The sequence below is a fragment of the Sipha flava genome, unplaced genomic scaffold, assembly GCF_003268045.1.
Source record: "Sipha flava isolate LNK unplaced genomic scaffold, YSA_version1 556_pilon_pilon, whole genome shotgun sequence".
In the NCBI taxonomy this organism is placed as follows: Eukaryota; Metazoa; Arthropoda; class Insecta; order Hemiptera; family Aphididae; genus Sipha; species Sipha flava.
Window position 1 is genome coordinate 36,712 of NW_020273539.1, and position 14,817 is coordinate 51,528.

Here is a 14,817-nt window from a genome sequence, read left to right on the forward strand (position 1 = left end):
AGTTTCATTAACATTTAAGAAACTGAAATACTTTTTACCCCCTCATAAATTTCATGAAACTCGACTTTTGAATTTTCTCTAATATCTTGAAGTTTCTTGGAGATTTTGAATACACTTTCAAATGCATTTACTAAATCTATATTCTTAGTTTGTAAATACTCAGATAAATTGTAAGTATAACTCAATAATTTATTTGAAACATAGATAGCTACTAATAAATTATTCAAATAATATATTAATAAATAAATAATATATATATATAAATTATTTAAAAGACTATGTACTCGTTTTATTGATTCCTTATTTTTTGAATCATTTTCAATTTGCTCTAAAGCTGAAACTATTGGCTGCAAAAATTCTTTAAAAATCATTATAGTCTTTGACGCAAAATCCATCTAGTTTCGCACAGTGATTTAAGTTTATGTGTTATTAGTTAGAGGTTTTGAACAATTTATATAAAGACCAATATCATATTTAGAATCAGATTCTGTCTGTAACTCTGATTTATCAATTTGTTTTTTCTTCAAAAACTACAATATTCTGTGTTTTCTCATTTTCTTCAATGATAGGGTCACTGCAGTTTGACTAATATAAAAAAATATTTATTTATTTTCATAATTGGATTAAGTGGTTTAATATTTATAGGTAAGAATTTATTTTAGAAAATATTATAAAGTCAAAACAATAAAATAAAAAAGTCATGAACAATATTATAAATATTATGTTATAAAGTCGACGCGACGCGACGGCGGAGTATGAAGTCTTAAAAATGTATTAAAATTAATTTTAAAACCATATATACAGTTCAATAATTTGTTTTTTTCATAATATTTATATGAACCTACAACGTATCTTCTAATACAAATTATACATTTTTGATTTTTTCTTTTCTCTTCCATTTTCTCCGAGTTAGATTGAAAAATTTAAATCCTGTACAGTAACCACGTTGCACAACCAAAATATCAAAATGGCAAAATAATACGTTCTGCATTCAATGTGATACTGCCCGACTGCCGGTTTATAATATTTTCCGACGCCCGTTTGTGTATATTTATTATTTATACCCCTATTACATTATACGATTAGTGTAAAGTCGTAAAGATAAGAACAGTCGTCGCTCGTCGGGTGTCTTGTCACTAATCGCTTACAAATATTTATTTATAGATTTTATCATGAAACCGACCAATGTTAATGTTATATAAGTAATAATATATGCATTAAATACCTACTAGCACGGCCGAAGCTGTATAAAACTAACAAAATAAAGATGACAATTTAAAATTAGTAAAATACAATTTAAAACTTTTTGAGCGAATATCATAGACCATTAAAATAATTTTTAAATTTTCTTAACATTTGGGGGGTGCTGCAGACCCCTCACCCTCCCCCTGGCTAATTTGGGGGGCAAAGGAGGCCATGGCCCCCGGGCACACGATGATTAGGGGTCCACAAAAAAAATGTAGTCTTGTATTCATCATAATAAAATTGGTAAATAATTAAAAAATTCAAAGTTATACCTATATATTTTACTGTATTAATTTTTTTTTATCGCCTATATAATCTACCAAACTTTCACTTAAGTAATTCATGATTTTGATGTCTTGTATTTCATGTAATGATAATATTTTATAGAATAGAAAAAGTTCATACATTCTATAAATAAACTTTGTAATTTTACTGTGATAATTGATAAATAATACTAGAGCTGTCTCAAACAGAAGATTATAATATTATTTTATATAATAGTAGAAAGGTATATGAATGAATAATATATATACTGTATGCTATAGATTCCCAAAGTGTGCGTCGCGGCGCCCTAGTGCGCCGCGCCGTCATGAAATACTATCGGGTCTAACATTTTCCTTATGATTAGTCACGCTATGACTTAAGGCGGATTTAGACGGGAAGATTTTCTCGTACGTAGAATTCGAGAAATTTGCATGCGATTGTCGAATACGAGATTTTCTGTTCGAGAATCGTATCATGATTGTTTACACTATGATAAAAACTCGCGCGTTATGCAAGGCGATTTTTGAAAGCGATAAACTCGGACTTTTTTTGTTTACACGTTTCGAGATTATTCGGTACGATTCTTGCTTCTAAAAATATCGACTAGTGTAAACAGTTTTTCTTATCTCTCGGACGTTTTGTTTATCGACCGTTCGAGACTCGCACGAATCCGTTCAAACCGATTTTTACATTCGAGTAGCGTACCTACGTTTTCTTATTATGTGTTGTTTTAATATAAAATGTATATTTTAATTTAAACTTGTGTAGTTATTTTTTTTTTATTATTACTTTGTATTGAGTTTTATTAAATTGTATTAAATTGAGTTGTTAACAAATAAAATAACTATGGCAAATTTAATCAAGTTCGGTTCTACTGAAGTGTTTAAATTTATAGAAATTTATCGCAGCCATGAATGCCTATGGGATACAAGCAACCAAAATTATAAAAACCGAGATATGAGAAATGCAGCGCTTTCTTCTTTCACAAAAGAATTAGGTATTGATGGGTTTGGGCCTAAAGAAATAACAACAAAAAATAAAAATATTATAAGCCAATATTTACAAGAAAAAAAAAAGATACGGGCGTCTACAGGAACTGGATCCAGTACGGAGGATGTATACCACCCAAAACTTCAGTGATTTAATTTATTAGATAGCTTCCTCGTGGTTAGTGCTGAACCAAGGACTACTTGTTCAAACTTAGTAAGTGTGTTTTGTGTTTTTTGTTTTCCCGTTTAATTTTTGCATTTACATTTTTTTAGCTTTTCTTTTCTGATATTTTATTAAGCAAATTAATATTCATATCCTACTTAATAATATTAATATCCTACTTATGAATATATATCTTTAATTAAAAAAAAAAACTTATGAAATATGAATTTATATTTAATTTTCTGAAATGGCATTATCTTGCCAAGGTACAGCTCCTTCCGTATTGAAATAGTTGCAGTATTTTTCTCGAACCAGTATAACGTTTCTAGCAGAGTTTCCACAGTTGTGTATAATATTTTGAAAAGCTTGTTGATTAGACATTTCTGTTTGTTCATCTCGTACACTGGTGTGTTCTTCATCAATATTACCTGGAGGAGTGTATGTTGTGGGAGATGTTTTTCTAAGCCAGTTATGTAACGCACACGCTGCTTTAATTATATGATCTACTTTATGTGGTGCAAGCGTTATTGGCTTTTCGAAAACCCGAAAACGCGAAACTAAAATACCGAAACGGTTTTCGACAATTTTTCGGCACCTTCGATAGTTGTATATTCGCTTTTCCTTGATTAAGTTACCTCTACGGAGATACGGTTTAAGGTGATAGGTTTTTAAGGGAAAAGTTTCGTCTTCAATAAACACAGAGTTCTCTGTCAAATTCAATGATTTTGTCTTTATGGCCCTTTTCAGTGAACAATCATTAAAAATGCCACCAACAGAATTTTTTCCTTTTGCTCCCACATCAATATACTTGAAACAGTTATTATAATCTACTACTGCTAACAAAACAATCTAGCGAATCCTAGATAGGGATTCGGCGCGGCGGTCCACGCGACTAGATCGGGTCCACAGGTTGTGGATAGTGGTATTTAAACACCCCCCGTGGTAGGGGAGAGGAAAGGAATAAAGCGAATACTTCCCCCCGGACCTGCGCCTTAGCCGACACGGGGCGGGAGCTCCGTCGATGCGTGCTGGTGGCGTAAAATGCGCGGTGTGCCTCGAGCTCCGAGGTGGCCGTGTGATCAAAATTTACTCCGAACCCGGTCTGAGCCTGTCTTGGGTCGGGGGCTGGTGGTTCGCTGGGGAACCGACCCAGCGGATCGGGGGTCCGTTCTTACGGCCTTCGAGCGGGCTGTCGCGTCTCACGTCAGACGTAAGCGGTGATGGCGGCGGTCTCGGAACCTGTATTAACTCGGGAGACGGTGGGTTGACTGCCACCGTCGAAGCATGTCCTACCATTGAGTCGCTTAACACGAATGGTACGTCGGGAGGCGTGGTTAGCCCAGACCGGCATGTGTCCTACGTGTCTTGTCGCCACGCCAAGTTTAGCCCCGGCTAAAAACTGAGGTTGGACTCGACGGGGCTTACGGTTTTGCTTTATAGTAACCGGGCGGTTACCGGCCGCTCGGGGTCTCCCTATTTGGAATGCTCTTACGGTGCGGGAGTCGGCAGCCCGCCGCTGGTGGTCCGGCTCGACGACCCAGTCACACCCCGAGCACTCGGGGGGCTGTTTCTCTCACGCCCCTTGAGTAGCGCCACGTCGCTAATAGAAGGTGCGTCGGGAGATATAGGCTTCGGCCCCAAAATCCGGGTACATTGCTAACAAAACAATACTAAAAGAGTTCTTGTAATTGAAAAATTCTGAGCCAGGTTAAGAACATAAGAACATGCTTCCCATCCATAGCACTTACACAATTGGGAAAATTCCATCTTGCTTCAAACCCTCTTATTATTTCATTCCACTCTTCGGAAGATCTGGGAATCTAAAAATAAAAATTTAATTTTTTTAGGACATTGACGGTGATACACAAGTTTCAGAGGAATCACATTCAGAAAATAATATAACGGAACATTTTGTAGAAAAGGTATCCGGAAATATGTCTGTTCCAAAAGATCCTAAAATATCAAAAAAGAGGAAGTATGCTGCTTACGACAGTATTGAATTAGCACTGAACAAATTAGAAAATATTGCTGAAAAAGCCTAAGTCATAGAAGACGAAATGGATAAGTTCAAAAGTTATGTAGCTGCGAGTTTGCGTAAACTTAAAACTATAAGCAGCATTAAAGCCCAAGGGGAGATACAGAATATTCTGTCGAAATATAGACTACAAGACATAACTACAGAAGCATCACCATCTACACCAATGTCAGAATCAAGTGATGATGACACATGGAATGATATATCAAGTATTTCTGATTATATAAAACTTATTTAAAATTTTTATAGGTACTACTATAATATAATAATTAAATGTTATAAAACTAATAATAATACATGTATAATACAAAAATCTAAAATATTTTATTTATTTTTACCTTAATATATCCTTCTAAAGCGACATATATAGCTTGAAGAACATCAACTAAAAAGACACTTATAGTACTATAGGACTCAGAAAAATTGCGACAATGTTTAAAAACTGTCTCCTGTAGCCAAATATTTTAGTGTTATTTCTAATTTCGAGCGAGATGAAATTGGCTGACGCATAACTGTATGTTGCTTTTGTATTCGAGAGCTGATTCTCTCTAATAAATATTCAAATTGGTGCTTTGACATACGAAACATATTTCTATAATATTTTTCGTCTTCGATTTGTAAACAAAAAATTAAAATTAAAAATTAAATTAAATTTTGTGTAAAAAGTTAATACTCATAATTAATATATAAATAATAGGTAAATTTTAATACAATAAATTATTTATTTGTGGGCAAATCAAAATTATATAATACTCAAAAGCAAAGTATTATTGTATTTTTACACATATTATTTTTATTAATATTTATTTACACAAAGTTAAATTTTCTCAATTCAAAGTTTTATGCCATTGGCTTTTCTTTACACCAACTTAATTTGAATAAACAATCATTTTTATATAAATACGTGTGATTTCATTTATTTATGTAAATAATTATAAATGTAATTGTGTTAAAATTTACCTTCGATTTGTAATTCTTTGCAAAGCGTTTGTGAAGCACCAAGTGTGTCACTCCTTTGTACCCATTTCTTCACCCAAATTCTCCTTTTTTTTTCTTTTTTCTTTTTCAATTTTTCTCAATTCATGCCGTAAAATATCAGCCACAACAAGAACACCTTCCCGTACGAAGTTCATTTTTACACTATGCCCAAAATCTCGAAGGTTCAATTTCCTCGGCGGCAACAGTTTCTCGATAGCTAGGTACGAGAAACTCTTCCCGTCTAAATCCGCCTTTAGGGAAGGGCGCCCTGAAAAAACCTTCGATCACCAATACCCGGTGGGTATCATAGATAAGTGTACTTGGTATGTATCAACGTTTTTCGAAGCACTATCAATTTTTGAATCATATCTATTTTTACCGCGTCGTTGACATTGATTATGGTCGGAAGAATAACAACAACGTCAACGAAGACGAACGACCGTTTATTATTTTGATTTTTGATTGCTGGACGCTGGTGTATTTTTCTAATAATATTTCCACTCGTCACGAGGTAAGTAAAAATAAATTTATTTATTTATACATACATATTAAATATAATTTAATTTTTATACTATATTTATACTTTACTTAAAATAGTCTGTCATCTTAGTTTGGACTTTTTTATTTTGCCAATACTGTTTTTGTATTTTTCTATGAATTTCTCCCATGTTTTGGGATAACTTTGGATCATCTTTATGAAACAATAATTACTTTTCTAATGATTTAGCCACATCAAGTGCTTGTTCAATACTTGGTATTACGACTTTGTCAGGTTGTGCTTCCTCTTCATCTTCATTTTGCTCCTCCTCGCCTTTTGCCACTGCATTTAGGATTTCTTCATCAGTTAACTATATTTTTGTAACTAAGTTCTCGTCTATTTCTACGCAGTTTTGTAGATCCTCAGGAGTAAAACTATGTGGAGTATTGAACTAAATAATCCACTCACTCAGTGTATCATCTTCTTTCTCAAATTGTTCTATTTCTTCTTCAGCATTGGCAAAACTCGGAAGTCCAGCATGACGAAGAGAATGCCGTATAGTTTCTGCTGTTACCTCTTCCCAGGCCTTACTTAAGAAGTTCAACGCATCAAGCATATTGATAGAGGCATTTCCATCAGATTCGATAATTTCCATTAATATTTTCTTTCTATAGTGGTCTTTCAAACTTTTATAACACTTTGGTCCATCGGCAGTAAAATACTAGTTGTGTTAGCTGGGAAAAATATCATTTCTATGTTCATAAGATTAGATAGATTGGGATGAACAGGACAATTATCCACGAGTAACAAAACTTTTCGCCCCTTTAATTCTGCATCCCATTTTCTTATTTCTTCTTCAAAAAGTATTGATGTCATCCACGCTGACTTATTTGCTTATAAGTGTCTGGCAACTGTTTAATACTTTTAAAACATCGCGGGTTTCTTGATTTGCCTGTTGCCATAATCTTTCTTTTGTGCCACTCATATTGGCTGCTACAAACGCAGTGATACGTTCTTTAAAAAGCTTACCTCCCACGCACTTTTCCCCTTTAAATTTTAATGTTTTATCTGGGGTTATTTTGTAAAAAATACCTGTCTCATCAGCATTAAAAATATTATCCGGAGTGTACTTTTCATTCAATTTTGGCCACACATTAATTAACCAGCTGTTAATAACATTCAAGTCGACATTTAGTGCTTCTCCGCTTATTTTCCCAGAGGTGATGTTGTTTAAATTTTCCAAGCCATCCTTCCGAGGCCTTGAACTCTATAATACCAAGTTGTCGAGCAAAATGTTCAGCTTTAGTTTTCAAAACAGGCCCAGATATAGATAAATTATTACAACGTTGTTTATGGTATCACGATAACATGGCCTGGCCCAAGTTTTCAAATTTCGGTTTTCTTATTTTTTTACAAGAACTTCCTTCTGTTCAGCCTGCAATATTTTATCCTTATTCTTCCTGGTAGTAGCGACAGTAGATGGGCTGAATCAAAAACGTTTCCCAACATCACTATTTTTTTCACCTTTTTCAATCGCACATATTAAAGTAACTTTTTGATCAACACACAGTGCTTTTCTTTTACTTGCTATAACGAATGTTAGCGCACTACTGTGGTCATGCGTATAATGTTGGATATTACGTCGATAATAAAATGAACGTACATATTCAATATCAATAATAACGATATTAAAAGTAGATAATAAAAGAATTTAATCATTCTTGGAAATTTCGGCATTTATTACCGATTATTTTTATTGTTTATATATGTAATAGATACGATAACACGTAAATTGTATTATGAAACATAAAATATTGTTTCGTTATTGAGAGTGACTAATACGTTATAGAGAATGAATTGACTAATGGGTTATATAGCAAACCAACCATTATTATGTAATGTTTATGTTATATAGAGTTTTTCGTTGTAAAGAGTTTCATTATAAAGAATTTTCACTGTATATGATTTTTTATTTTTTTATTATAATATTAGATATTTAAAACATACAAATGTATTTTGTATTAATTAAATTGTATTTATATATACTAGGTAAATACCTAATATTATTATATTTCATGGACAATTATAAGTTGAAAGTTCTAACTATTTATAAACTCTTCAGTTACTACATTATTACAAAAGTTATTTTTTATACAATTATATATAATAGATATATATTTAATTAAGGTAGAATAGTTATAGAATAGTTTCACAGTAATATATGAACAATATTTAAAATATAATTATAACTATTACATTTATTAGGTAGGTATTATGTACGGGGATATTATGTATATTATATTTTCTTTATTCTTTTTTTTCAAAGAGGTAACTCAAAAGTAATAATTGTGCATTTGATACTTATTATTAAAATATATAAAGGGATAAACATAAACCCCGAATTAATAAATTTAGGATTTAAAATTGTATTTGTGAACGTGAATATAATTTCATATTAATGTGCATACATATTAAATTTATTATATACCTACATATCACCCATAATTTATAACCATTGAAAAAATGTTTTTAGTCTTAGAAGTTAAATTAAATTTTTATGCATACAAAACACTATTAACTATGTTTATAGGTTTAAACTACATTTTATATGCCTTTTACTTTGGTCTAATCACTAATTTACCTATTTAATATTATTGTATATAGCCATTGACGAATACATAACCCAGTGTAATAATGAATTGTGGGAAGATATCAGCCTTAACATCATTGATCAACAAACAAATATTTCAGAAAATGAAAACCTGAGTAGTGATATTTTGAGTGTTGTATCAGATCCTCCTGATGATGAAAGTAATGAATACATCATATGGTTATATTATAATAATTTATATAGTTTATTCTGTTTAATGCAAGTTATATATGAAGGGTACAGAGGAAAAACGGTAGTAGTCCATTTTTTTCGATTTTGATTTTATGGTTTGATTCGATAGCAAATATCGACAGTTGAAATCGATTCAGTGAAAAGATCGTTTAATCCATAGTTATTAAATGAAAAAGATTAGGTATACTGGTGAAGAAAAATTTTAGTCCATGCGGTTGTGGAGAAAAGATTAGGTATATTCTGCCAAAACAGCTCCAGTTGTATGAGGAGATTCTTTTAAAGCTATTAATGTCTCCATCACTTTACCATCTGTCTCATCGACATATCTTAATATGAATGATACTTGTTCCTTATGCGAAACATCAAATGTTGAATCAATAAAAATACTAAATATTGGAGACGCTTTTATATCAGTTACTATTTTTTCTGCTATGTTTTTAGAAACTGACTCAATTAAGAGATTTTGACGATCCCATGAGATAAATGAATCTTCTTTACGACCTTTAGTTTTGAGGCTAGTAACATGAGATAATAAAATAAGAGAGTGTTCAGATAGTAATAAAACTAAATCTTTAAAGTTTCCTCTTAGATGATCTTTCCAATGTTCTCTATGGCCTCGGAACAAAAGAATGTTGTCCTAAGAAAACTGTTATACTTATAAGTTGCTTAAAAATCTCTCTGTTTAACGCAACATTTGATTTTCTATGTTGGTCAAATGATGGCAATAAAGGTAAAACGGATTCTCTGATTTTTAACTTCATTGATGCAATAACATGAGGAATAGATGTTTCATGCGATATAATACTTATACATCCATTTTTCCAGTGAGAAAATCCATCCCTCACCCACGCCTTGTTAGTTTTCCTTCTAAACAAATTATTTATTTATTTATTTATTTATTTTGTACAGAACGGGTTGGAGCCCAGTTTGATTAAACATACAAATATGATAGTAGTACATAATAATAGAACATGTTTAATAATACATAGTAGGCAAGTTTGCGTAATAAATCAATAACATAATTTTTTTTAATAGATACATAATTCACAGAAAGTTATAAAAAATACAATAAGTGTGATGGGTCCTTATTAGCAATATCCATCATTCTAATAATTGGTTGATTACTCGCATAGTTAGTGGTACACCTAGGCACAAAAAAAGGGTATGTTTGGCGGGCATTAAATGAGGGAATTTTAAAGTTGATCAGTGAAAGAATCTCTGGAGCATCAATTAAGCCATCTAATAATTTTGATAAAAATCTCAAATTGGCCAATGTTCTCCTGTCAGCTAAAGAACTCAGGCCAAGCTTAGTCGATACAGGACCATACTCATGAGGAGGATGATTAATTTTTAGGATAAAACCAGCGTAGTTTAAAAATTTCCTCTGAACTCTTTCAAGTGTATTTTATTACTCACCGTGTGTGGATCCCATATGACAGCGCCATACTCTAACACTGACCTAACATATGCACAGTACAATAATTTTAAAGGAGTCATTAACTTGAATTCACTACATATACGTCTAAGAAACCCAAGAATTTTTAGAGCTTTACAGCAGGAATTTTCTATGTGCGAATGAAAATTTAACTCACGATCAAATACAATTCCTAAATCTGTGACAGTATTATCTGAATGTATCAGAGGAAAATCGTTCATAAAGTAGGTGAATGTGATAGGAGTGCGTGTCCTATAGAATGACATCGAGTGACATTTGACGACATTAAACTCAAGGCCCATGTTAGTAGCCCAGTTAACTACTGCATTAAGATCTTCTTGTAGAAGCAGACAATCGTTAATCGAATCTATCTTTAAAAATAGTTTCAGATCGTCGGCAAACAGAAGAAATTTGCTGTTATGAATAACGTGTTTTATATTATTAATGAATAACGCAAATAGCATAGGTGACAAATGACCTCCCTGAGGTACACCTGATGGTACATTAGTTATATCAGATTTTATCCCAAATACCTTGACAAATTGCTTTCGGTTACTAAGATATGAGTTGAACCAAGACAATAAAGGCTCACCAAATCCTGAGTTCTCGAGTACTTTCCCCAAAATTGAATGGTCAACCCTATCGAACGCTTTAGCAAAATCAGTGTAAACTACATCGACTTGAGAATTCATATTTAAGGCACTGAATATATAATTAGAAAATACAAGATTGCAGGTAACTGCGGAACGGCCAGGGCGAAAACCATGCTGTTCGTCGATTAAAGTTGCATTAGTAGCTCTTTGAATACTATTAAACACTAATGACTCAAATAATTTTCCTATATGACTTAAAATTGCAATTGGTCTATAATTAACAACGTCAGATGTATCGCCATTTTTAAAGATAGGTATTACAGCGTTTAGTTTAAGATATTCTGGAAAAACTCCGGAGTCGAGCGATTTGCGAAATAACAGCCATAATGGATAACAAAGGACCGATTTTAGAGTAAACAAGAAATCACCAAACAAGCCATCAGGTCCTACTGATTTAACACCACGTAATTTAGCTAAACCAGCTTCAACATTGTTGACATTAAAATTACAATTGCTAGGAAGATCAAAAGGTAAGTGAGGAGATGTATAAGAATTGTTGGTAACGTTAGGAAGAGTATACACAGAATCAAAAAGCTTCGAAAATAGATCGGCTACATCCTTATCGTTATTACTAAAGACACGATTTAGGCTAACAGATTTAGGAAGATTATGACTGGATTTATTTTTCCTAACAAAATTCCAAAATTCTTTCGGATCGGAACAAATATTATTTTCTGCATATTTAATGTACTGTTTATAGCAAATTCTAGATAAGAATTTATACTTTGAACGAAGAAGAGAAAATTTATCGTAGTCGTCAGGTTTTTTTGTTGCCTTGAAGGAAGCATGAGCTTTTCTTTTTTGAAAGACTAAGTCAATTAAATCTTTTGAGAACCATGACGGGAAGTTAGAAGTATTGAAATTGACTATAGGTACATAGTTAAGAAGAGAATAGTGTATGGCATCATAAAAGGTGTACACGGCGGAGTTTACGTCTAGGAATGAAAAAGTGGTTTTCCAGTTAAAAGAAAGTAAAAATTGAGATATATGAAAATAATCAGCCTTAATGAAGTTATGATAAGAGTGAGAAGAATTGAAGACTGGCAACTTAATAATAGCATGGTAATCTATACATAACGCTGGATGGTAAGGATCCTCGGGAACTACCGGATCACAGACTGGCTGGCACTAACAAATACAAGGTCTAACATGGAACCATGAGAATTGGTTAAATGATTAACTTGAAAGAAGTTAAGAGCTGCAAAAGTTTCTGGGACGCAATCAATTTTATTACCAAGTGTAGATGAATATACGAGGCCATTAACATCATTTGACCAAGAAATTCCAGGAAGGTTAAAGTCACCACAAATAATAAACGTATAGTTGGAATAGTTGATCGCAATTCGTTCAATAGTAGACATATATGATTCAAATAGTGAGACAGAACAATTAGGAGGTAAATAAACACCACCAATTATAAACTTAGAATCGTTAAATTCACATATTACAAATAAGTGTTCAACGTTTACGTCAATAAACGGAATTAACTGGGATTTAATATCTTTTCTTATACTAATAAGGACGCCACCACCTCTCTTATAGATACTAGATGAACAACTCCTATCGCATCTATAGATGTTATAATTAAATAGGCCCAGTTCATTATCCAAAATAGCGTCATGTAGCCAAGTTTCAGTAAGTACCATAAATAGATATTCAGAACTAGCTACATTACATCTAAACTGAGTAAGTTAAGTTCTGAGCCCACGGCAATTTTGGTAAAAACCGAATGAAGTATGTAAGGTAGATTGAAAAGATTTAGCAACATCTATACAAGAGATAGGATTAATATTATTATTAGTATGAACAGAAGCAGAAACATTTTTGAGTTTGTTATCAAAATCGGAAAAAATATTATTTACAGCAATTTTACGGTTACTATAGTCGACACAAACTGGATCTAGTTTTTTGCCGGTGGAAGGACGATGGTCTTTTCAGGCAGCAGCCGACCCCAAAATCGTTTGATCATAATCCCTTCAGGCCAGAAATCGGGTTGGAGCACATTAGGTAGCACGGCAGCTGGAAGTCGGATATGAAAGTAAGCGTAAGATGGGTGTTTAGTAACCATCTGAGTAATGGTCACATCAATATCACTGAACAGTTCGTTCTTTAGCTGATCAATGGTAACCTGCGGACAGAACCTGGAGACAAATACATCAGCAGACCTAGCTACAGGCATGGAAGGCAGATTAGCAAAAGCTTTTTTGCTTGTGCCAACAGCAATTTTAGATGATGTGAGTGGGCTAGTGCGGTTAGCGGGCACTACAGGGCGATCTGAAGTTGGAACAGGTTGGACATCCACTAATGGGTTAGCGTTCAAAAATACCTTAGGACCAGGATATAGTTTACTAGTAGATGTAGATACAGATAGTTTATTTAGCTTGTCATGGAGTTTCAGATTACTGTTTGAGATGGTTTTAAGTTCATCGACAACGGACTTGAGAATTAGCGCAACACTAGCAGTATCAGTAGTAGGGGAGACTTCCGTCCTTGAGTTAGCTCCATACAGCAATGAGTATAAGTCATCACTCAGCTTCATAGATGGTGGGGAAGATTTTTTGAGAATAAACTCAATGAGCATGGGTTTTGTCCATTTATTAAGCTCGGATGACAACTGTTCAAAGTCGCACATAATAGCGATCACGAAGATACTTAAGCCTTGAAATTGATAAAACGGCAATCAAGTTGCGCGGTAATTGGACTTACTCCTTACGTTTGGAGAGATACAACTAAACTTACGTTAGTGCTTAGCCCCGGTAGGCAGGTGGCCTTGGCACGTGCCGTATTTGAAAAGAGATAACGCGGTTCGTGGGGAGTTGGTTATCGCAGTGAGCCGTAGATAAGATATATATAGAGTTTATACCTGTCTACGTCGTATACTCGTATAACAAAAACAATCCTTAAGGGCGGAAATATTAGACGGACTGACTCAACATCGACACCAGTCTGTACACGAACTTTTTATATAATTAATGGCTTTTAAAACGTAAAAAACGGATAGGTATTGCACTAGAAAAAGCGAAGATAATAGAGAGCACAACGTACACATTAGACGCACAAACACTTAACTGTTATATTTATATATTTATAATTATATTTATATTATGTGAATCGTTACCAAAATTATGAATAAGCCCGATCACAATTTAAATTATACAAATACTTTAAAAAAAAAAAAATTCAAATGACACTCCCAATTATCGTAATGACACCATCCCTAACATCAATGATTTAACAAAACATTATTCTCTTTTCATAACAGATCTCAAATCAGTTATCAAACCCTTAATAACACTACTAACTACAGTTATTAAAAAAATCATCCTCAAAGATGACTAACAACTGATCATGTGCATCTTCCCAAATGAAAATCTTATTATAGAATACAAAAGGTCTTCTTAAACATAAAAACGAACTTCAAACCGTTTTAAATGATTAAAACTAGATATAATAACTGAAACCCATTTCACTGAAAAATCTACTTTCAGTATCTTTAACTACAATCTTAATAAAACGAGTCATCCTGACGGCACAGTACTTGCAAGTACTTAAATTATAGTATCCAACTCTATCCAAAATAATATATTAAAGCTTTCTAAAACATTTCCATTCATGTTTTTAAACGTTATATTTTTTCTTGGGTTACATTTTATTAAAATTATTATTAATGAACACACGTTGCGACGAAAATAGATAAAATAGATAAATTGGTATTAACACATCAGTAAGAGTAAA

At 32.9% G+C, this 14,817-nt stretch overlaps 1 protein-coding gene across 1 annotated transcript; it reads right to left on the minus strand.

The window, feature by feature from the left end:
• Positions 1-9,223: 9,223 nt before the first annotated feature.
• Positions 9,224-12,443, minus strand: LOC112691083. Its single transcript, XM_025565221.1, has 5 exons — positions 12,264-12,443; positions 10,411-12,210; positions 10,062-10,300; positions 9,687-9,861; positions 9,224-9,631 (listed from the first exon to the last, which is right to left on the minus strand). The coding sequence occupies exons 1-5, from the start codon at positions 12,441-12,443 to the stop codon at positions 9,224-9,226; spliced, it is 2,802 nt and encodes a 933-aa protein (XP_025421006.1).
• Between the last annotated feature and the right edge of the window lie 2,374 nt (positions 12,444-14,817).

Excerpts from the sequence above, each read along its gene's own strand:
- LOC112691083 (XM_025565221.1), bottom strand. The coding sequence starts at position 12,443 with ATGTCTACTATTGAACGAATTGCGATCAACTATTCCAACTATACGTTT. Across the intron at positions 12,211-12,263 it reads CAGCTCTTAACTTCTTTCAA|TGCCAGCCAGTCTGTGATCC; the intron begins GTTAATCATTTA and ends TGTATTTGTTAG. Across the intron at positions 9,862-10,061 it reads AAGGACCCATCACACTTATT|AAGGAAAACTAACAAGGCGT; the intron begins GTATTTTTTATA and ends TAATTTGTTTAG.